Source organism: Lynx rufus, unplaced genomic scaffold (genome assembly GCF_022079265.1).
Source record: "Lynx rufus isolate CCGP_SWC_20201006 ecotype Redwood Valley unplaced genomic scaffold, mLynRuf1.p SCAF_52, whole genome shotgun sequence".
Lineage (NCBI taxonomy): Eukaryota > Metazoa > Chordata > Mammalia > Carnivora > Felidae > Lynx > Lynx rufus.
This window is the reverse complement of record NW_025814870.1, coordinates 1,148,067-1,173,873: the sequence shown is the minus strand read 5'-3', so window position 1 is coordinate 1,173,873 and position 25,807 is coordinate 1,148,067. Positions and strand designations below refer to the sequence as shown.

The 25,807-nt window shown below is 37.5% G+C and overlaps 1 protein-coding gene across 2 annotated transcripts in view; it reads right to left on the bottom strand.

The window, feature by feature from the left end:
• VAMP7 (vesicle associated membrane protein 7) overlaps positions 1-25,807 on the bottom strand; it is a 56,889-nt gene that overhangs the window by 12,575 nt on the left and 18,507 nt on the right. For both annotated transcript variants that reach the window (XM_047100699.1, XM_047100700.1), the window contains exon 5: positions 23,460-23,550. In XM_047100699.1, coding sequence (XP_046956655.1) covers positions 23,460-23,550 — 91 coding nt within the window. The remainder of the gene's footprint in view (positions 1-23,459; positions 23,551-25,807) is intronic.

Below are 25,807 nucleotides of genomic sequence, written 5' to 3'. Positions count from 1 at the left end.
ACATAATATGACCCAGTATCGCCCCTCCACAGTGATAGGAGGAACAAAGGCAAGAAGGAGATGGCAGGTAAAATTAAATTTCCTTATAACCTGCAGCCCATTGACAGATACTTGAGGCAAGCAAGCATAGCATTTCTCCAGGAACCCCCTATGGTCCTAATGTTAATGCTTTGCTAGAGGGAAAAACCACCTTAGCTGGACAATAGCAAGGCCTCAGGTATCTTAGGAGTCCTCTTTAGCATATCAAAGTCCCTCTGGAGGCCTCCCCTTTGACTGTACCCCCCCAACTCCATAGTATAAAACCAACCATTCTTCACAACCCCAATGTAGCTCTTTCTGCCCATGGGTCACCTTTTGCACCATAAATGAATGAATGAATACATTTTAATTCCAGCAAATAACATACAGTGTTGTATCAGCTTCAGTTGTACAATATAGTGATTCAATAGTTCCATATATTACTCAGTGTTCATCAAGATAAGTGTATTCTTAATCCACTTTACCCGTTTCACACCACTCCCCACCTACCTCCCCCCACTGTTAATCTTCTGTTCATTATAATGAAGAGTATGATTTTTGATTTGTCTCTTTTTTCCCTTTGTTCATTTGTTTTGTTCATTAATTATACATGATTGAACTCATGGTATTTACCTTTCTCTGACTAGCATATTTCACTCAGCACTATACTCTAGATTGATCCATGTTATTGCAAATAAAAAGATTTCATTATTTTTCATGGCTGAATAATATTCCTGTGTGTGTCTAACATTTTCATCCATCCATTCATCTATTAATGAACACTTGGGCTGCTTCCATAGTTTGGCTATTGTAAATAAGACTACTACGAACATAGGCATGCATATATACCTCTGAATTAGTGCTTTGTATTCTTTGGGGAAATACACAGTAGTGCTATTAAGGATAGTAAGGCAGCTCTATTTTTAACTTTCTGAGGAGCTTCCATATGGTTTTCTACAGTGGCTGCACACTTTGCATTCCCACCAATAGTACAAGAGGGTTCCTTTTTCTCCACATCCTTTCCAGCACTTTTTTGTTTCTTGAGTTTTTAATTTTAGCCACTCTGACAGGTGTGAGGCAACAGCTTATCATGGGTTTGATTAGCATTTTCCTAATGACAAGTGATGTTGAGATCATTTCAGGTGTCTGTTGGCCATCTGAATGTCTTCTTTGGAGAAATATCTGTTCATGTCTTCTGCACATTTTTTAATTAGAATATTTGGTTTAAATTTTTAGTGTTGAGTTGTACAAGTTCTTTATATATTTTGGAAAAAACCTTTTATCAGATATATCACTTGCAAATATCTTCTTCCATTCATAGATTCTTTTAGTTTTGTAGTTTCCTTCACTGTACAGAACCTTTTCATTTTGATGAAGTCCCAATAGTTTATTTTTGCTTTTGTTTTCCTTCCCTCAGGGGACATTATCTTGGAAGATGTTGCTACAACTGTCAGAGAAAATACTGTCTGTGCTCTTCTCTAGGATTTTTATAGTTTCAGGTCTCACATTTAGGTCTTTAATACATTTTGAATTTAATTTTGTGTATGATATAAGGAAGAGGTCCAGTTTCATTCTTTTGCATGTTGCTGTCCAGTGTTCCCAACACCATTTGTTGAAGAGACTATTTTTTTCCCATTGCATATTCTTGTCTCCTTTGTCAACGATTAATTGATCTTATAATTGTGGGTTTATTTCTGGGCTCTCTGTCCCATTCCATTAATTTGTATGCCGGTACCATAGTGTTTTGATCACTATAGCTTTGTAACGTAACTTAAGTCTGGAATTGTGACATCTCCAATTTTTTCATTTTCAATATTGCTTTGGCTATTGGGGTCTTCTAGCTCTGTGAAAAATGCTGGTGGTACTTTGACAGGGTTTGCATTAAATGTATAGACAGCTTTGGGTAGTATAGATGTTTTAACAATATTTTTTCTTACAATCCATGAGCATGGAATGCTTTCCCATTTCTTTGTGTTATCTTCAATTTATTTCATCAAAGTTTGATAGTTTTCAGAGTACAGGTCTTTTCACCTCTTTGGTTAAGTTTATTCCTAGGTATTTTATTATATCTGGTGCAACTGTAAAAAGAATTGTTTTGTTAAGTTCTCTTTCTGCTGGTTCATTAATTAATGTATACAAATGCAATGGATTTCTATACATCTATTTTGCATCTTGCGACTTTACGGAATTCATTTATCAGTTGTAGTTTTTTGATGGAGTCTTTAGGGTTTTCTATATAGAATATCACGTCATCTGCACACAGTGAAAGTTTTACATCTTCCTTACCAATTTGGATGCCTTTTATTTCTTATGTTGTCTGACTGCTGTGTCTAGGACTTCCAGTACTATGTTGATTAAAAGTGGTGAGAACAGACATCTTTGTCTTGTTCCTGACCTTAGGGGTAAAGCTCTCAGGATTTCACCATTGAGTATGATGTTAGCCATGGGTTTTTCATATATGGCTTTTATTACGTTGAGGCATGCTCCCTCTAAACCTACTTTGCTGAGGGTTTTTATCATGAATGGATGTTGTACAATGTCAAGTGCTTTTTCTGCATCCTTTGAAATGATAATATAGTTTTTATCTTTTCTCTTCCTGATGTGATGTATTACATTAATTGATTTGCAAATACTGAACCACGCTTGTGGCCCAGGAATAAATCCCACTTGCATGTGGTGAATGATTTTTTTTTGATGTTATTGCTGATTTGGTTTGCTAGTTATTTTGTTGGACTTTTGCATCTATGTTCATCAGAAATACTGGCCTGTAGTTCTCTTTTTTTGATGGCGTCTTTATCTGGATTTGGTATCAGAGCAATGATGGCCTCGTGGAATGAATTTAGAAAATTTCCTTCCTCTTCTATTTCTTAGAAAAGTTTGAGAAGAACAGGTATTAACTCTTCTTTAAATGTTTGGTAGAATTCCCCTGGGAAGCTGTCTGGTCATGGGCTTCTTTGTTGGGCGTTGTTTCATTACTGATTTAACTTCATTGCTGGTAACTAGCCTATTCCAGGTTTTTTAATGTTTATTTATTTTTGAGAGAGACAGAGCACGAGTGGGGGAGGCACAGAGACAGAGAGGGAGACACAGAATCTGAAACAGGTTCCAGGCTCTGAGCTGTCAGCACAGAGCCCGACATGGGGCTCAAACTCAAGAACGGGAAGATCATGACCTGAGCCGAAGTCAGACGCTCAACTGAGCCACCCAGGCACCCCTAGTCTGTTCAAATTTCTATGTCTTCCTGCTTCAGCCTTGGTAGGTTATATGTTTCTAGAAATATATCCATTTTTTTCTAGGTTGTCCAATTTGTTGGTATGTAATTTTTCATAATATTCTATTATAAGCATTTCTATCTCTGTGGTGTCAGTTGTTATTTCTCCTCCTTTATTTGATTGTTTATTTGCATACTCTCTTTTTTTATGAGTCTGGCTAGACTGATGGATTTTGTTGATCTTTTCTAAGAAGCAGCTCCTGGGTCCTTTGACCTGTTCTATTGCCTTTTTTTTTAAACTTTCTATTTCATTTATTTCTGCTCTAATCTGTATTACTTCCTTCCTTCTGCAGGTTTTATGTTTTGTTTGTTTTTTTCTCTAGCTCCTTTAGGTATAAGGGTAGGTTGTTTACTTGAGATTTTTCTTGCTTCTTGAGGTAGGCCTCTATTGCTATAAACTTCCCTCTTACAACTGGTATCACTGCATCCCAAAGATTTTGGACTATTTTATTTGCATTTGCATTTCTCTCCATGTGATTTCTGATTTCTTTGATTTATTGGTTGACCCATTCATTGTTTAGTAACATGTCATTTAACCTCCATGTATTCGTGGTCTTTCCAGATTTTTTTCTTGTGGTTGATTTCTAGTTCTATAGCATTGTGGCCAAAGAAAATATATGGTATGACTTCAATCTTTTTGAATTTGTTGAGATGTGTTTTGTGGTCTAATATGTGATCTATTCTGGAGAACGTTCCCCATGCACTTGAAAAGAATGTGTTTTAGGATGGAATGTTCTGTACATATCTGTTAAATCTATCTGTTCCAGTGTGTCATTCAAAGCCACTGTTTCCTTCTTGATTTTAAATTTGTATGTGTCCATTGATGTAAGTGAGGTGCTAAAGTCCCCCACTATTATCATATTACTATCAATTCGGTCTTCTACGTTTATTATTAAGTGTTTTATCTATTTGGGTGCTTTCATGTTGAGTGCATAAATGTTTATAATTGTTATATCTTCTTGTTGGGTTTTCTCCTTTCTGATTATATAGTGTCATTCTTTGTTTCTTGTTACAGTATTTGTTTTAAAGTCTAGTTTGTCAGATGGAAGTACTACTACTCCAGCTTTCTTCCAACATCCATTTGCATGATAAATGTTTTTCCATCCCCTCACTTCTCACAACCTTTTTCTTATCTTATCAGCTACTCTGTCACCCTGTACCTTTTGATTGTTCAGTCCATTTACATTAAAAGTAATTATTGATATATATTTATTACCATTTTGTTACTTGTTTTGTGGTTGTTTTTGTAGTTCTTCTCTGATCCTCTCTTTTGTCTTTCATGGTTTACTGGCTTTCCTTAGTAATATACTTGGGATTCTTTTCTCTTTATTCTTTGCATATGTATTACTAGCTTTTGATTTGTGATTACCATTAGGTTTGTATACAACATATGCATATAGCAGTCTGTATGAAGTTGATGGTCATTTAACTCATTTCTCACTCCTCTTTCCCCCACCACGTTTTACATATATAGCATCATATTTTCCATCCTTTTGTGGATCTCTTGACTGATTTTTACAGATATACTTATTTTTATTGCTTTTGTGTTTCCTACTCTTAATTACAGTCTTTCCTTTCCACTCAGAGTCACCTTTAATATTTCTTATAGGGCTGGTTTAGTGGTCATGAACTCCTTTAGCTTTTGTTTGAGAAACTCATTATCTCTCCTATTCTGAATAATAGCCTTGCTACATAAAATATTTTTGGCTGCAGATTTTTTCCTTTCAGCTCTTTGAGTATATCATGATACTCTTGTGTGGCCTGAAAAGTTTCTGCTGAAAAATCAGCTGACAGCCTTATGGAATTTCCTTGTGTATAATGGTCTTTTCTCCTGCTCCTTTTAAAATTATCTCTTCATTACCACTTTTTGGCATTTTAATTACTATGTGTCTTGGTGTGGACCCCCTCGGCTGAATTTTGGGAAGGGATCTCTGTGCCTCCTGCATGTGGATAGGTTTCTTTCCCCATATTAGGTAAGTTTTCAGCTATTGTATCTTCACATAAAGTTTCTGCCCCTCCTTTCTCTTCTTCTGGGATACCTACAATGTCAATATTATTATGCTTGATGGAGTCGCTAAATTCCCTAAGACCATTCTCATTTTGCATAACTTTTTTTTTTCTCTTGGCTGCTCAGCCTGATTATTTCCCACTGTTCTGTCTTCCAGGTCGCTAATTCACTCCTTGTTTTTTTCTAGCTTGGTATTTATTCCAACAAGGATATTTCTAATTTCATTTACTGTATTCTTCACTTCAGATTGGTTCTTTTTTATCTTTTTTTAAGGGTATCACTGACGCCCTCCACTCTTTTCTCAAATATGATGAGTATCTTTATGATCATTACTTTAAATTTTCTACCAGGCATATTACTTATATCCATTTTACTTATGTCTCTTGCTGTGGTTTGGTCCTGTTCTTTCATCTGGGATATATTTGTCTTTCTCCGTGTCTGTTTCTGTGTGTTAGTCAGCTGAAAGTCAGCTACATATCCTACTCTTGAAGGTGTTGACCTTATGAAGAAGAGGTGCTGTAGTACTCTGCAGTTCAGTGTCCCTTGTTCCCCAGGACCTGGTGCTTCATGGGATATACCAATGTGTGCTGCATGCACCCTGCTGTTGTGTCCTGGCTGCTTTTTCATTCAATTGGTGCATCTGCAGAGGCTCTCTTTGCCTGCTGTGGGCAGTGTTTGGTCTCTGGTCAGGGTAGGCTGTAAAGTTTTAACAAGGTGCACACCAGTCTGCTTGCAAAATGAGACCTGCAGCCACCACGAGGACCAGGACCAGGTCAGCCTAGGCAGATCTGCAAGGCATACAGGACATGTAATTTTAATAAGGTAAGTCTCAAGCTCCCACAAGGCCTGCCACCACCACTGCTGCCCCCACCTCCAGGACCGAGGCCCTGAAAAACATGTGGATAGGAAGACGCAGTGTTGATGAGGTTTGTTTGCACTGCTCTTCTGAGGGAGGGGATCCACAGCACGGAGAATGAGGCAAGTATGACTGGGAAGGGTAGATTCAACAAAGCATAGGGAGAGCAGAGTTTCATGTGAGCAGGTTAGGTAGTAAGTGTTGGCCCCACACTTGTTCCCACAGATGCCCTGTGTTTATGCTGGGGGGTGGGGATGTAAGATGGTGCCTGCCGGCTACTTTGTTCCTATAGAAGTCTATCAGTCATCCCTGCTTCTCTGGGACATGCTCTGAAATGAGCAAGCTACTCTCCCTCCCATATGTCCCAGGCGTTTTCCAAACTACTGCTTCTATGCTATATCTCCACGGGCTGTTCATCGTGCTGTCTCTATAAAGGTGGGGACTCAGTTTCCTCTCACCCTTCTAGGCTCTCCCAGAACTGAGCCCCCTGATTTTTAAAATTCCAGGTGTTAAGTCCCACTGGTTATAAGAACTCATGAAATTTGGCCCTTCTAGCTTTCAAAGCCAAACATTACATGGATTTGTCTTCACCATGCAGGCTTCCTGGTATAATAGTCTATTTCTCTCCCCTCTTCACACCCGTGGCTTGCCCCACCGCCACCACCATGGATGGCCATGGTCCATTTTGCTCTCCACCACATCTCCACCATTCTTACCCTCTTCAGTGTAGCCTCTTCTCTACCTTTAGTTGTGGAGTTTGCTCTGCCAGTCTTCCAGTCATTTTCTGGGTTATCTACACTGATGTGACTGTTATGTAGTTGCATCCATGGGCCAAGGTGAGTGTAGGGTCCTCCTATTCAACAATATCCCTAGCCTCCTTCCTTTTCTCTTTCTTTATTGATGAGTCTGGCTAAGGGTTTGTCAATTTTGTTTGATCCCTTCAAACAATCAGCTCTCAGTTTCATTATTTTTTTTCTATCATTTTTTCTTTTTTTCTAGTCTCCATGTCATTTATTTATGCTCTGATCTTTATTACTTCCTTCCATACACTCACCTTGGGCTTTGTTCTTTTTCCAGTTCTTTAAGGTGTAAGGTTAGATAATTTGAGCTTTTTCTTCTTTCTTGGAATAGGCTTGTATATTATTTACTTCCCTTTTAGAACTGGTTTCATTGTGTTCCAAAGATTTTGGACCATTGTGTTTTCATTTTAATTTGTCTCCATGTAGTTTTGGATTTCTTATTTGATTTCTTCATTAAACCATTGGTTGTTTAGTACCATACTGTTTAGGCTTCACATGTCTGTGTTTTTACCCGTTCTTCTCCTTGTGACTGATTTCTACTTTCATATCATTATGGCTGGAAAAGATACATGGTTAAGATTTCAATCTTCTTAAATTTGAGACTTGTTTTGTGACCCAACATGTAGTCTATTCTGGAGACTGTTCCATGTACACTTGAAAAGAGTGTATACTCTGTTGAATGGAATGTTCTTTATATATCTGCTAGATCCATCTAGTGCAGGGTGTCATTCAAAACCACTGTTTCCTTATTGATTTTCTGCCCAGATGATCTACCCAATAAAGTAAATGGGGTGTTAAAGAACCCTAATAATATATACTACCATCAATTTCTCTCTTTATATCTGTTAATATTTGCTTTACATATTTAGGTGGTCCAATATTGAGTGCATAGATATTTACAATTTTTATATCTTCTTTTTGGAGTGATCTCTTTATCATTATGTAATGCCCTTCATCTCTTATTACGGTATTTGTTTTAAAGCATATTTTGTCTGATACAAGTACTGCTACCCTGGCTTTTTTTTTTCCACTTCTATTTTTTTGGTAAATAATTTCCTATCCTTTCACTTTCAGACTGTATACGTCTTTAGGTCTGAGGTGTCTCTGATAGGCAGCATAGAGATGAGTATTTTTTTCTTTTCAATCCATTCTGCCACTCTAGATCTTTTGATTGGAGCACTTAGGCCATTTACATTTAAAGTTATTATTCACAGATATATACTTATTTCCACTTTTGTTAATTGTTTTCTGGTTGTTTCCGTAGTTCTTCTCTGTTCCTTTCTTCTCTTGCTCTCTTTCTGTTTGACGAGTTTCTGTACTGTTATGTTTGGCTTCCTATTTTTGTGCATCTCTTATAGCTTTTGAGTTTGTGGTTACATTGAGGTTCATATATAATATCCTTATACAGCAGACTATATTAAGTTGATGTTCAAACACATTCTAAAAAAACACTAATTTTTTTTACCTCTCTCCACATTTTGTGTATATGCTGTCATATTTTACATCTTTCTATTCATAATTTTCTTATGTCTAATTATGGTCTTTTCTTCTTCACTTGAGGAAGTCCCTTTCACATTTCTTGTAGGGCTGGCTTAATGGTAATACACTCATTTAACTTTTGTTTGTCTGGGAAATTCTTTATCTCTCCTCAATTCTGAATGATAACCTTGCCAGATAGAGTATTCTTGGTTGCAGGGGTTTTTTTTTTTCCTTCCAGCACTACGAATGTATCATTCCACTCCCTTTCTGGCCTGCAAAGTGTCTTCTGAAAAATCAGCTGATAGCCTCATAGAGTTTCCCTTGTAGGTAAGTTTTTGCTTCTCTCTTGCTGCTTTTAAAATTCTCTCCTTATCTTTAATCTTTGACATTTTAATTATGTGTCATGGTATGGACCTCCTTCAATTCATCTTGTTTGGAATTCTCTGTGCTTCTTGAAACTGGATGTCTATTTCCTTCCCTAGGTTAGTGAAGTTTTCAGGTCTTAATTCTTCAAGTAAGTTTTCTGTACCGTTCTCCTCCTCTTCTGGGATCCCTATAACGTGAACATTTGTTTGCTTGATATTGTCCAAGAGATCCCTTAACCTACTCTCATGTTTTCAAATTATTCTTTTCGCTTTTTGCTATTCAGTTTGGGCGCTTATCATTACCCTGCCTTCCAGATTGCTGGCATGTTCTTCTGCATCCACTAATCTATTGCTGATTCCTGCTAGTGTATTTTTTTTTCATTACAGCTATTGTATTCTTCAACTCTGATTGGTCCTTGTTTATATTTTATAACTCTTTATTGAAGGTTTCACTAAGTTCTTCCACTCATCTTCAGCCCAGTGGGCACCTTTACAATCAGTACTTTAAATGTTTTATCAGGCATGTTGCTTATCTCCATTTCATTTAGTTATTTTACTGACATTTTTGTCTTGTTCCTCTTAGAGCATGTTGCCCTGTCTCCCCATTTAGCTTAACTTTCTATGTTTGTTTCTATGGATTATGTGGACCAGCTACTTCTAAAATTGAAGGAATGATCTTGTGTCTGGTTGTTCCCTGTGTAGACTGTGTGTGCTTGGTGATTTTTGCTGGCTGGCTGGAGCTGTGGCTGGCATGGGTTGGGGGACGCAGGGTTCTCCACACAGTGGGCACCCTGGCAGGAAAGCTAAAGCTGAAGTAGCTGCAGGCCAGTATAGTCCCTGGGCTCTCCACACAGCAGGTGCCCTGGCAGGACAGCTATTGCTTAAATGGCTGAAGTTCAGGGTATTCCACGTTGCCCATGGCGGGGCGGGGGGGGGGGGGGGCGGGGTATGCCCTGCAAGGTGGCTGGAGCTGAGACCGTGTGTGGGCTGGGAGGTCCATGGGCTCTCCACACAGAAGGTGCCCTGACGGGATTAGCTGAAGCTGAAGTGGCTGGAAGATGGGAGGGTCCTGGGGATCTATGCACAGAGGCCATCTTGGCAGGACAGCTGAAGCTGAAGTGGATATAAATCAGGATGTTCCAGGACTCTCTGCACAGTCATTGCCCTGGAGGGGCAGCTGGAGCCAAGACAAGGTATATGTCAGGGGGTCTTGGAGTGCTCCATGCAGTGGGCATCCTGGCAGGATGGGTAACACTGAAGTGGATGTGGGCCAGTGTGATGTCTGGGTTCTCCCTACAAAGTATGCCCTGGCAGAACAGGTGAAGCTGAAGTGGGTACAGCTGACATGTCCTGGGGTGCTCGATGCAGGGGTGCCTTGGCTTGGTGAATGGAGCTGAGGCTGGCATGGGCAGAGGTGCGCCGGGGTGCTTCATGCAGGGGTGCCCTGGTGAGGCAGCTGGATCCAAAGCAGACATCAGCCAGGAGGTTCCAGAGCACTCTGCATCAAAGGTTCCCGAGCAAGCTGTCTGAGGCCAAAGTGGTGAGGTCCTGGAGTGTTCTGGGGTGCCTTGCACCTGTGTCACCTTGGCACAAAAGCTGGAGCTGTACTGAGCACTAACCAGGGGTGTCCCAGTGTGCAGCCTGCGCTACTCTGTGGCCACCTTGGTGGGATGGCTTGGGCTGGTGTGGTGTGGTGTGGGCTAGAGGCCTGGGGCTCACTGAGGCGGCAGGTCAGTTTTCATGCCAAGACTGTGTACTGGTCTGTGCTTTCAAGGTGGAGCGGGGGACACAGACCATGTCTGTCAGTCCCTCCCACCCGCAGAGTATGCCAGCAGCTCCCTCACCATTTGGTGGAGTTCTAGGGCTGGCTCTTTTATGTGCTAGTTTCCCTTTTACACTGAGTTTTCCCTGTACCCCAGCTACCCAGGGCTGGTGTGCGTTAGGGAACCTGGGTCTCAAGAAGTGGCAAACTAGTTATGGCATCCAGACCTTGCTGGGTCAGTGCTTTCAAGGGGAAGCAGGAGCATAAACCATGTTGCTCACCAGTCCCTCCTCTGACCCAGAGATTTCCAGCAGCTATGTGGTGTTTGGTGGAGTTCTAAGAGTAGCTCTTTTATGAGCTAGTTTCTCTTTTAAACCATGCCTTTTTTTCTGTGCCCAAGGACAGATGACTGCTCCTGGTCCCTCAGTACTATCTCTCCCCACTGCAGTTCACAGCGTCAGGGGTGGGGGTTCCCTTCACTGCTGTGTCTCCATCTCTCTTGCCATTGTCTTTTGCTGTTCTATCTTCTGTTGTACAGAAGCTGTTCAGTTAGCCCTCAGTTCGTCCTCGGGAGGATTTGCTCTGTAAATAGGTGTAATTTGGTGCGTTCAATGGAGGAGGTGAGTTCAGGGTCTTCCTACATTGCCAACTTGAACTGGAACTTCTGAATCAGTAATTTTTAAACTTTGCCCAAGGAAAAGCCCATGACTAGATGGCTTCAAAGATGAATTTCAAGACGACTTAATACCATTTTTTCAAAAACTCTTCCAAATAGAAGTGGAGGGAATACTTCTCAACTCATCCTATGAGGCCAGTTTTACTCTGATATCAAAATCATACAAAGACATCACCAGAGAAAAACAGATCACTATCTCATGAATATAAGACATAAAACCACAGTAAAATATTAGAAGAAATCCAGCAATATATTAAAGGGATTATACCTCATGATGAAGTGGCATTTATTTCCACTATTAAAGGTTGATTTAATATCAAAAAACCAAATATTATAATATGCTGTATTAACAGAATAAATCCGAAATCCATATGATCAACTGGTGCATAACAGCACCTGGCAGAATCTAACATCCTTATGTATTATTCTATGTATATAGAAAAACATAAGGAACTCACTAAAAAACTATTAGAACTAATAAAAAGTTCAACAACGTTGACAATACAAAATCAATATGCAAAATCAACTGTATTTCTATACATGAGCAATGAAACCATCCAAAAATGATAGAGAAAAAATCCATTTACAATAGCATCAAAAAACTAAAAAATAAAACCCTTAGAAACAAGGCAAGAAGTATGTTGGAAGAGAGATACTATTAAAGGGAAATTATTCTGACACCTGTCAAAAATGGTAAGGAAAATTTTATTCAAGATGACTGCAATAGGGATCAAAACTATCAAAATAGGTTAAGAAAGATTGAGCTCCACCGTAAATATAACAAGAAGTGGGGTGATGTCAGCATCACGGCAGTGTAAGACATCCCTCTATTTTGTTCCCTCTTTTAAAAAACTAATTAGGCATCCATCCTCAAACAAAAGCACCTATGTCGAAGTTGTCAGATCCAACACCATATGCCAAAGACCTGAGGGGGTCTCATGCACCCATACATTGGTAACAGGCAGACAGACCTAAGTGCAGGCTGTGGAACCAGCAGGACCAGTGAACCTGCCCTAAGCCCTCTTGGCCACAGTTGGAGAAAACCTGAAGAGTACTGACTTAGGCAGGTACTCATGGATAAGACATAATTTATAGAAGGCCAGCTTTGCCAAGAGGAGATTTCAGCAGGGGATTGGAGCATAAAATATAGATATTAAGTTTAGATGCATTGGAGAGGGTAAGAGGAACTTTGCCAGCACTGACCATCCCCAAGGTAACACAACATTGGGCTGACTAGCTGGTGGCAATCTCTCTACCAGGGGAAAGGAAAAACAGTGAGTGAGTACCTGGCTACATCAGCTATGTGACAAGCTACTGGCGAAACTCACGTCTCTTCAGCAGCACCCAGAGTACCGAGGCAAGAACTCCAAGACTGTGGGCAGGGAGGAGACTGGGAAAGAGGCGAATAAAAATATCACAGGACACGAAAAGAACATACTTCCTGATGACTGTGCTCAGAACTTAAGCAGGAAGTCCACCCACAAACCTCTTGGAGACCCTCACCCAATGATTCCTCCCCACACACCAGTCACAAAGTCACCTCCTCCCACTCTGTGGCCAGCTCCTAATGCATGCTCCCAAGTGCAATGGCAAGAGTGCGCTCCAGTAAAAGGAGTGCTCTCAGAATATCAGATCAGGGTCTGAGGGCAAGGGAGAAACCATAAACTCAAACTGTAGTGTCATTTTCTGGAAAACAATAAAAAGGTTTCTAGCTGCCAGCATGGTGAATTTTAAGACCAGAAAAGATATAAAAGCTTAAGAATTCTGCCACAAGAGTAAGAAACATGTAGCAGGAATATCCAAAGTTGCAGAAAACCCCGGATAAGAGGACGACGAATGCTATTTCCTACCTGAGGGTAACTAGCAAAGACTTTAGGAGGTTTCCGCTACTTTAAAAGTGAAGGCAGCCACACAAAAGTTCAAGGAACATAAAGAATCAAGGAAATATGTCAACACTGTAAGATAACAACCATCCTCCAATAACTGAAATCAAAAGCATGAAATTTTGCAATCTAGCTAATAATTCAAAATAGCTGCTTTGAAGAAACTCAACAATCTGCAACCCCCCCTCAAAAAAAAAGGAAACAAAAAACAAAAAAACCCCGGAAAGATAATCAACAAAATCAGGAGGGGAGCCTGCGTGGCTCAGTCGGTTGAGTGTCCGACTTTGGCTCAGGTCATGATCTCACAGTCTGGTCTGTGAGTTCGAGCCCCGCGTCAGGCTCTGTGCTGACAGCTCAAAGCCTGGAGCCTGCTTCAGATTCTGTGTCTCCCTCTCTCTCTCTCTCTGCCCCTCCCCCTCTCGCACTCTGTCTCTCTCTCAAATAAATATTAACAAAATCAGGAAAACACTACATGAATAAAATCTGAAATTTAACAGAGAGATAGAAATCATGACAAAGAATCAAATTCTGGAGCTGAAGAATTCAATGAATGAGATGAAAAATTCAATAGAAAACATCTACCTCAAAGTAGACCAAATGGAAGACATAAGTGAGCTAGAGGATAGGAACTTTGAAACAACACAGAGGATAACAAGGAGAAAATAATGTAAAATAACCAAATGCCTACATGATCTATGGGACTCCATCAAATGTACAAATATTAGAATAACTGGGGTTCCAAAAAGAGAAGACAGGGAGAAGAAGACAGTAAGCTTATTTAGAGAAATAATAGTGGAAAACTTCCCAAACCTGGAGAGAGACCTGGAAATCCAAGTTCATGAAGTTAAAAGATCACTCTATTATCTCAACACAAAAAGACCTTCTTAAGATACATTATAATAAAACTGTCAAAAATCAAAGATAAAGAGAAACTCTCAAAAGCACTCAAAGAGAAAACAAGATTGTAATCTACAAAGAAATTCCCATTAGGCTATCAATGGATTTTGTAGCAGAAACCCTAAAGGCCAGAAATGAATGTGGAATAACATATCCAAGGTGTTGAAAGAAAAAAACTTGCCAGCCAAGAATACTCTATACAACAAATTTATTCTTCAGATATGAAGCAGAAATAAAGATATTCTCAGACAAATAAAAGCTGGGGGAGTTCATCACCACTAGACTTGCCATACAAGAAATGCTAAAAGGAAAAGACACTAATTAGTGGCATGAAAACTTACAAAAGTATATAATACACTGGTAAAGGTTAAGTATACAGATTTAGAAAACTCTAATTCTGTAACAGGATGGTGTGTTAAACACTTAACTATAGTATAAAGATTAAAGGAAATGAGTATTATAAATCTCTACAGCTACTATAAATTTTTAACAAATACACAATATAAAAAGAGGTAAATTATGACATCCAAAGTATAAAAGGGGAATAAATAGGTAGTTTTGTATTCAGTCAAAGTTAAGTCGCTATCACCTTAAAATGGACTATTTTATCTATTAGATGGTTTATGTAAGCCCCATGGTAACTGCAAAGCAAAAGCCTAGAATAGATTCACTAAAGATAAAGGGAAAATGGAGCACACAATCCCAAAACATCACCAATTTTAAAAGGTAGGCAGAAATTCTGGACAATATAGATGGACCTAGAGAGTATTATGCTAAATGAAATAAAGACAAATACCATATGATTCCACTAATACATGGAACCTAAGAAACAAAACAAACAGAAACAGATCATAAATAATTACAACTGGTGGTTGCTAGAGGGGAAGGGGAGGGGGGGATAGGTGAAATAGGTGGAGTGGATTAAGAGGTGGAAAATTCCAGCTATAAAATAATTAACATGGATGAAAAGTACAACATAGGGAATATAGTCAATAATATCATAACTTTCTATGGTGACAGACTGTAACTGCACTTCTTGTGGTAAGCATTTCATAATGTATATAATTGTTAAATCACTATGTTGTATACTTGAAACGAATACAATACGGTGTGTCAACTATTTTCCTTTTCTTTTTTGACAGAGGGAGAGAGCGTGCATGCAAGTGGGGGAGGGGCGGGGAGAGAGGGAGACAGAGAATCTGAAGCAGGCTCCACGCTGTCAGCACAGACCCCGATGTGGGGCTCGAATCCATGAACTATGAGATCATGACCTGAGCCAAAAATCAAGAGTCAGACGCTTCAGACACTTAACCGCATGAGCCATCCAGGTGCCCCTCAACTATATTTCAATTAAAAACTACATATATTTTCTGGGATACACACACACACACACACACACACGTATGTATGTACGTATATATGTACGTACATACATATGTACGTATATATATATATAGTCTGGGGGAAATAATAAATAAAAGGAAAAAATTAAAAAGTAGGCAGAAATGGAAGGAAAAAGGAACAATGAAATTATAAAAACAACCAGAAAGCAGTGAATAAGATGGAATTAGTAAGCTCTTATATTTCAAAAATTAACTGTAGTAAGTTCACCAATCAAAAGGCACAGAGTAGCTGGATGGATTTAAAAAAAAAAGATCCAATAATATGCTGCTTACGTGAGACTCACTTTAGGTTTAAGTACACACATAGGCTTAAAGTGAAGGGATGGAAAAAGATATGTCATGCAAGTGGAAACCAAAAGAAAGTGGGGATAGCTATACTTAGAAAAAATAAGACTGTACAGAAAAACAGTAAAAAAAAAAAAGGACAAATACAGTCATTATATAATAATAAAGTGGTCAATTCATTAGGAAGATATAACAATCTTAAATATACATGCACACAATATCAGAGCACCTAAATAAGATTTTTAATACTAACAGATCTGAAGGGAGAAAGAGATAATACAATAACAGTAAGGGACTTCAATACACTACTTTCAACAATGGGTAGATCATCCAAACAGAAAATCAACAAGGAAACACTGGACTTAAACCATACAAGTGGTCATAACAGACATACACAGAACATTCCATCCAACAGCAAAATACACATTTTTCTCAAGTGCACAAGGAACATTCTCCAGGATATACCATATGATAGGACATAAATCTTAACAAATTTAGGAAGACTGAAATCATACCAAGTATCTTTTCCAACCACAGTAGCATGAAAATAGAAATCAATAAGAGGAAAGCTGGAAAATCTATAAATATGTGGAAAGTAAACAGCACACTCTTGAACAACTAACGGGTTAAAGAGATAAATCAAAAGGGAAAAAAAAGAAACCTCTGAGCAAATGAAAATAGAAACATAGGACACCAAAACACATAGGATGCTACAAAAGCAGTTCTGCGAGGGAAGATTATAGTGATAAATGAATATGTTAAGAAAACAAAAGACCTCAAATAAACAACCTAACTTTACCCTTCAAAGAACTAGAAACAGAAGAACAAACTAAGCCCAAAGTTAGTGGAAGGAAGGAAATAAAGTTCAGAGTGGAAATTAATGAAATAGAAACCAGAAAAATAATAGATCAACAAAACTAATAGCTGTTTTTTTAAAGATAAAATTGACAAACTTCTAGCTAGACTAAGAAAAAAAGAAGATTCAAATAAATAAAATCAGAAATGAAAGAAGAGACATTACAACTGATACTACAGAAATACACAGGATCATAAGAGATTCTTATGAACAATTATATGACAACAAATTGGATAACCTAGAAGAAATGGATATATTCATAGAAACATACAACCTACAAGACAGAATCAGAAAGAATTAGAAATTATGAACATTCCAATAATGAGTAAGGAGATTAAATCTGTAACCAAAAAGCTTCTAACACAGAAAAACCCAAAACCAGATGGCTTCACTGGTGAATTCTACCAAACATTTAAAGAAAAAATAATGCCAATCCTTCTCAAACTCTTCCAAAAAACTGAAGAGGAAGGAATACTTCCAAACTCCTTTTACAAGGTCAGCATTATCCAGATAAGGACACAACAGGGAAATAAAACTATAGGCCAATATCCCTAATGAACACAGAGGCAAAAATTCTGAAAAAAAAATTAGCAAATTGAATTCAAACTACATTAAAATGATCATATACCACGACCAACTGGGATTTATCTATGGCATACAAGAATGGTTTAACGTACACAAATAAACAGATGTGATATATCACATTAATATAATGAAAGATAAAAACTTATAATCACCTCAATAGATGCAGAAGAAAACATTTTACAAAACACAACATCATTTCATAATAAAAACCCTCAACAAATTGAGTATAGAACATATTTCAGCATAATAAAAGTCATATATGACCAACACACTTCACCACATATATATATACATATATATATACACACACATATATATATATACACACACACAGAATATTATTGAGCCATAAAAAAGAATGAAATTCTGCCATTTGTGACAATATGGATGGATCTTGAGGGCACTATGCTTAGTGACATAAGCAGACAAAGATTATATACTACTTATACATAATGCAAGAATCTAAAAATGCTGAATTTGTAGAAACAGGAAGTAGAATGAAGGTTACCAGGAGCTGGAAGATGCAGAGCAGGGAGATGTTAAAGGGTACAAACCTGCAACTAGAACATGAATAAATTCTGGAGATCTAGTGTACAGCATACTGAGTATAGTCAACAACACTGTATTATATACTTCAATATTGCTAAGAGACTAGATCTTAAATGTTCTCACTGCAGAAATGACAATTTATATGATGTGATAGAGGTGTTATCCAAAAGCTAAAGTGGCAATCATATTGCATTATTTAAAATGTATTAACATGTTGTACACTTTAAACTCACATGATGTTTATGTAAATTATATCTCAGTAAAATAAAAAAACAAGGACAAGTAGGGTTTTATTAACCAACAAGTAGAGTGAAGGGGTGGTCAGTAGATGAAAAATTACTGGCAGAAATCAAGGGTAGGCCTAAACTGGCTTAAAAGTATCTTCCTAAAGGCAAGCCAAGGACTTTACATCAAAGGTAGAGGATGAGGAACTTGATCACCTATCAAGGGTGATCAAATATCAAGGGTAAGGGATTGACTTAGCAGGATTCTTTGGTTAAGACTCAGGTAGACATGGGACATAGCCTAAGAATGAGGCCTGGACAAACAGAGGGCTGAGAAGAGATGGTCTAACATTCGGTCAAGCAGAGAGTCTTTGTCATGTATGATCTGTATGCCAAAAACTATAAAACATCGTCAAAAAAAATTAAAAAGACCTAAATAAATGAAAAGACATCTCATGTTCATGGATCAGCTTAATATTGTTGAATTTGGCAGTATTTCCCAAATTGATCTACAGATTCAACACAATCCCTATGAAAATTCCAGCTACCTTTTTTTTTCAGAAACTGCAAAAAATTCTTATGGAAAGGAAAGGTACCCAGAATAGACAAAGCAATCCAGAAAAAGAGGAACAAAGTTGGAAGAGTCATAATTCCTGATTTAAAAACTTACTACAAATCTGCAATAATCATGACAGTGTAATACTGGCATAAAGACAGACATAAAGATAAATGGTACAGAACTAGGAGTACAGAAATAAACCCATACATCTATGGATTAACTGATTTTTGATAAGGGTGCTAAGATCATTCAAAAGGAAAAGAAAACTCTTTTCAACCAATGTTACTGGGATGACTGGATATATACATTTGAGAGAATTAAGTTGGACCCCTTCCTTACCTTATACACAAACATTAACTCAAAAGAGATCATAGACCTAAAGGTAAGAGCTAAAACTATAAAATGTTTAGAAGAAAACACAGGAGTAAATCTTTGTGACCTTGGCTTAGGCAATGGATTGTTTTTTAGATATGACACCCAAAAGACAAGCAACAAAAGAAAAAAAATAAATTGGGCTTCAACAAATTAAAAAACACTTTTGTGCTTCAAAGATCACTATCAAAAAAATGAAAAGATAACCCATAGAATGGGAGAAAATATTTGCAAATCATATCTGATAAGGGCCTAATACCCAGAATATGCAAAAAACTCTTACAGCTCAAGATTAATAAGACAGCCCAATTAAAAAATAACAATGTGGGGGGCACCTGGGTGGCTCAGTCAGTTAAATGCCCGACTTTGGTTCAGGTCATGATCTCAGTTTGTGAATTTGAGCCCCTCATTGGGCTCTGTGCTGACAGCTCGGAGCCTGGAACCTGCTTCAGATTCGGTGTCTCCCTCTCTCTCTGCCCCTCCCCTGCTCATGCTCACTCACTCACTCTCTCTCTCTCTCAAAAATAAACAAACATAAAAAATTAAAAAAAAAATGACAATGGGGTACACCTGGGTGGCTCAGTCATTTTGGTGTCCAACTCTTGATGTTGGCTCAGGTCATGATCCCAGGGTTGTGAGATCGAGCCCTGTGTCGGGCTCCATGTTGAGCATGGAGCCTGCTTGGGATTCTCTCCCTCTCTCCCTTTGCCCGTCTCCCCCACTCTCTCTGTGTCTAAAAAATAAGTAAGTAAATCAAAATAAAAAATAAAAAATATAAAATGATAATGGATAGAATAGAATAGAATAGAAATTTGAATAGAAATTTCTCCAAAGATCTATAAATACAAATGGCCCATAAGCACATGAAAAGATGCTCAACATCATTAGTCATATGGGAAATGCAAACCAAACCACAATATGATACCGTTTCACACATACTAGCTTGGCTATAACAAAAAACACAATAATAAATTTGGACATGTGGAGAAATCAGAATGCTTGTACACTGTTGGGAATGTACAATGGGTGTAGCCACTTTAGGAAAGTTTGGTCTTACTCAAAATGTTAAATGTAGAGTTCCGATGTGACCCAGCAATAATAGTCCTCAGTATTTCCCCAAGAGAACTGAAAACATAGGCTCAAACAAAAACTCATACCCAACTGTTCACAGAAGCATTATTTATAATAACCAAAAAGTGGAAACCACAAAAATGTCCATCAACTGGTTTCAATACAATGGACTATAACATAGCCATAACAAGGAATGAAGTACTGATACATGCCACAACATGAATGAACCTCAACATCATTAAGGTAAGTGAAAGAAGCCAAGATACAAAAGGCTACGTATTATATGATTCCATTTGTATGAAATGTCCAGAAGAGGAAAATCGATAGAGACAAACAGAAGACTAATTGTTGCTTAGGTCTGGATGTTGAGAGCGAAAGAGAAGTGACTGTAAATGGGTATAGGATTTCTTTTAGAGGTGATGACAATGATCTAAAGTTGATTACAGTGATAGCTGCACAACTCTGAATATATTATAAACCATTGGATGGTATAATTTAAATAGGTGAATTGTATGGCGTGTGATTTTTATCTTAATAAAGCTGTTTAAAAAATCAAACTGAGATTATTAGAAATGCTTTTGCTAAATTTTAATTGGATATCTCTGTAATTCTAAAAATAAGTAAGTCATTTAAAAGTTGACTTAAAAGGTTCATTTTCTGAGAAATTTATGCATTTGTAATAACACTGTAGCAGTTGGATGCTTCACTTTCAGGAGAAGTAAATACATCTGACAACCAAAAATAGAGGAAAACTAAGTATTAGTAGTTCATTCCATAGGTTCTCTAGTTTGCATCCAGACATACAACTAAAACTAAAATCAATGGTAGGAAATCACTTCAAATAACCAAGAGACAAAACATATCAAGAATTGCATGTTTCTCCCTTTTTATGCTTAACATCACTGATCATCAGGGAAATACAAATCAAAACTACAATGAGATATCTCCTTACATCTGTCAGAATGGCTAAAATTAACAACTCAAGAAACAACAGATGTTGGCGAGGATGTGGTGAAAGGGGAACCCTTTCACACTGTTGGTGGGAATGCAAACTGGTGCAGTCCCTCTAGAAAACAGTATGGAGGTTCCTCAGAAAGTTAAAACAGCTCCTCTACAATCCAGCAATTGCACTACTAGGTATTTATCCAAAGGATACAAAAATACTACTTCAAGGAGATACACGCAGCCCAATGTTTATAGCAGCATTATCTACTATAGCCAAATTATGGAAGCAGCCCAAGTATCCATAGACTAATGAATGGATAAAGAAGATGTGGTTTATGTATACAGAGGAATATTAGCCAGCAAAAAGAATGAAACCTTCCATCTGCAATGATGTTGATACAGCTAGAGAGTAAAATGCTAAGCGAAATAAGTCAGTCAGAGAAGGACAAATATCATATGATTTCACTCACATGTGGAATTTAAGAAACAAAACCAATGAGTAAATGGAAAAAAAAAGGAAATGAGAGGCAAACCAGAAACAGAATGTCAACTATACAGAACACAGTGATGGTTACCAAAGGCAAGGTGGGTGGGGGAATTAATACAGGGATTAAGGACTGTACTTGTGGTGATGAGCACCAGGTGTTGCATGGAAGTGTTGAATCACTATATTGTATACCTAAAACTAATATTACGCTGTATGTTAACTAACTGGAATGAAAATAAAAATTTTAAAAAAAGTTCCTCCCTTTTGACTATTAATCTCATTCCTGGGAATAGGCACAAAACCATATATAACAGTACTATTACTGTAACACAAACCTCTAAATCAGTGCTACCTAAGAGTGTTTGCTACTGCTTCAACTATCTGTAATCACAGAGTTCAGTCCAACTGACATATTCATAACAAGATGTTCTCAATGAAGGAAGCACAGCACTGACTTACATGCTGGAGCAAGCTCTTTATCTGGTTGTAAAACAGTATTCTGAATACCACTTCTCTAAAGAACCAAAGGTCCAAAATAAGGACATGATTTGTAACCTATAATATAACCCAATTACATACTATATGAGCAAAAAGTAGACTCATGATAGCTAACAGTAATTCAGCTTTCACTATATGCTAGGCACTGTACAATATGCTTCACAAATATTCTCTCCTTTTTCCTGGTAACCTTAGGTGCTATCATCTCCTTTTTGCAGATTAGGAAACAAAGTTCAGAGAAGTTAGAGGATTGACCAAGGACTGACTGGAGGCAGAAGTGACATCAGAACTCAAACTCCAGCACATAGGACTCCAAATTTTGGTCACTGTATTATACTGCCCAAACAAAACTGAATATAAACTATTATTATAATATGTATATATGGATAAAAAAATTTTTAAAAAATGGAAATAAATCTTTAGAATGGTGAGACCAAGAGTAAGTAATCTTTTTAAAAATGTCTTTACAGTTTATACCTGTTCTAATAAACGTAAAAGTAATTCAAATAGTAAATCCAAAATTACAAGTAAACTGACATTTATGAAATTTAACAATCTCAATTAAGTATCTTATAAAACAATAATATAATCAGCTTCATTCAATTTTATACAAGTTATCATCTGAGATATTCCCCTTAGAAAGAGTGGATCTCAAACTTGAATATGCATTAGAATCCTCTGGAGGGCTTCTGAAAACACAGATTGCTAGGCCCCACTCATAGTTTCTGATTCAACAGGTCTGGGGTGGGTCCCAAAAACTTGCATTTCTAACCAGTTCCCAAGGCATGTTGATGCTACTGGCCCAGGGACAGTTTGAGAACCAGTGTTTTTAGAAAAATTAGCATCATCCCAAATCTAAATACAACTACATAATCAATTAAAAAATAAACTGAGCCTGGATGGCTCAGTCGGTTAAGCATCCGATTTTGGCTCAGGTCATGATCTTGTGATTCACAAGTTTGAGCCCTGTGTTGGGCTCTGTGCTGACAGCTCAGAGCCTGGAGCCTACTTCAGGTTCTGTGTCTCTCTCTTTCTCTGCCCCTCCCCTGCTTGCACTCTGTCTCTCTCAAAAATAAAGAAACATTAAAATAAAATAAACTTGATGAATTTCTCTGGATTAGTTTAACGTGCTGAACAGCTTGAGAAAACACAGGCTGACTGAATTTCTATCATAGTTTGTCCTCTGAAGAATACAACAGTTTTTTTGGACCAATTCTTTCTTTCTCTCAATCAAGAGCTACAAACTTTCTAAGGAGGTCAAATAGTTATACTTTAGGCATCTACTGATAACATCAGCTATCTGGGTATCTCTAGCCAAAACTGATTAATTTATTCTTCACTGCTGAACTTTTTTGTAAGAGTCTCAGAAATTAGTATTGCTAAGTAAACTAACAAATTAGAATGAAGAACAGTTATAGTACTAAGAAAAAAACCATTCATATAGCAGGCAGTATCATAAGTAGGTAATACCCATATCTTAGCCAATAATTAGTTTCCAATAGTAAGAATAAGGAAGTATTATTTCAGCCTTTCTAGAATAATTTGATCCCAATCAAGTAATCTATTATCATTTTTGCCCACATGCATGTGAACTATGCCATGAAACATACCTATGTTTCTGACCATGATTCCTTTCAGTTCATCCACTTGGGCTTGAGTCTCCACCACTTTGTCTATGCCCTTATTCTCAGAATGATGCTTCTATAAGAAAATAAGATTTAACTTACCAGACATTATTTACAATAGGAAAACAAAAAGAAGAGGAATGACATTGAGGAATGCTATTAAATTATGCTGGTATTGACACAAAGGATACATGCCATTTCATTTAAAAATTGTTATCAGACCTAGGGAAAAATATAGGCAGCATAAAAAAGTGACAATCTAGGGGCGCCTGGGTGGCTCAGATGGTTAAGCGTCCGACTTCAGCTCAGGTCATGATCTCACAGTTTGTGAGTTTGAGCACCGCATTGGGCTCTGTGCTGACAGCTCAGAGCCTGGAGCCTGCTTCAGATTTTGTGTCTCCCTCTCTCTCTGCCCCTCCCCAGCTTGCACTCTCTCTCTCTAAGATGAATAAACATTAAAGATTTTTTAAATAAAAAAGTGATACCACGTGTTATAGTATAAAAATATCACCTTATTTAAATAATTAAATTAAATAAAATAATATAAAGGTATGTATATTATAATATATCAATATACATTCTGCCTTGGGACAGAAGTATGTGGTTCTATAATCTATGCTCACACAAGAAAGGAAAAAAGAGGACTGTAGTTGGGGCAGGGGGAACAGGACAAATAAAAGCACCCCAAATTGTTCCCCACTTCTTCGGTATGATGAAGTAGGGACTGGCCCAGCTTCTGAGCATCTGTTCTTTTATCTGTTGAGATCTGAGTATACATCCTATTTTCATTGGCTTCTTATAGGATCTAGAAATCTAAGACACTGATAATAGTATATATATATATATACACATATATACATATGTGTATATATATATATATATATACACACACATATATATGTATATATGTGTGTGTATATATATATATTTTTTTTCCTCCCTCACTCTTCCCTACACCCAGCACCTCCTCACTGCTAGACCCACTACCGCTCCTCTCTCCAATAGTATATATTTTGAAATTATTATCCATAGCTATCCATGGAGTGCTTAATATACAATATTCTGGTCACTTCACCATGCTAAATGCTTCAAAGAAGAAACATTATTTAATCCACCCAAAAACTCCATGATGAAGATGCTTTTATTATTATCTCCACCTATAGATAACAATCCTGGCACAGATTCATTCATAGGTCACCCACAGATCTGGAGCTAATGATGAACTGGTTAAGTTGAAAGTTTTGCTGCCAGTTCCCCCTATTTACCTTCGACTGTGCATTGGTATATTTCTGGTTGGTGATGTTTTACATGGTTTCATATATTTGATTGTTTTCTAGTGGGAAGTATGAAACAAATGAACTGACTGAATAAAGATTTATAACTATATAAAGGAACTTCATCCCCAGAAGAATGCATATTTATAAGTGTAATACTCAAAAAGAATATTTAAAAAAACACTTAAAGGAGAAGTGAAAAGGAACGCATTCAATTATACTAATTCTTTTTTCTCTCATTCACAACACAATCACAGAACATATGTCTTTGCACTCAAATAGTTTCATGGATAAAAGGGAAGCATTTATAAAGGTCTCAACATCATTAGTCATCAGGGAAATGTAACTTAAAACCACAATGAAATATCACCACACACCCACCAGGATGACTAAAATTAAAAAGATAGACTATGGCAAGCATTGGAAATGGTACAACCACTTTGGAAAAAAGTTTGATGATTTATTACAAATTGTGGTATATGCATACAATACTATTCAGCAAAAAAGAGACCTACTTATTTATGCAACATGAATGAGTATCAAAAGCTTTACACGGAGCATGCAAGACACACGAGAGTACATAATGTATAATTCCCTTTACAGGAAATTCTAGAACAGACAAAACTAATTTATAGTGACAGAAAACAGAGCATAGGGTGCCTGTGGCAGAGTGTGGGGGAGGGGACTGACTGCAAAGGGACATCAGGAACTTTTAGAGTAATGGAGATATATCTTGGAAAGGGTGGTATTTCACAGGTGTATATATACGCAAAACTTCACCGAGCTGATGATTAGGTATTCATATAGATCAGCAGACTTGAAAATGACTAAGTTGAGCTGTTCAAAAATTACAATTGCCTCATGGGAGGGTAGAAGGTTAATGTATGAGTTAAAGAGGCCATTTGGCATATTAGTGGATTTATGCACTAGACAGGTAGCTAAAGTAGATGATATTTAATGTCCTTCCCCATTCCCAGATACTTTGAACACTAGAATAGAGAATATCACGTTATTTAAAATTTTTCTATCTGGTAAGTTTTCTTATGTTCACATTTAATG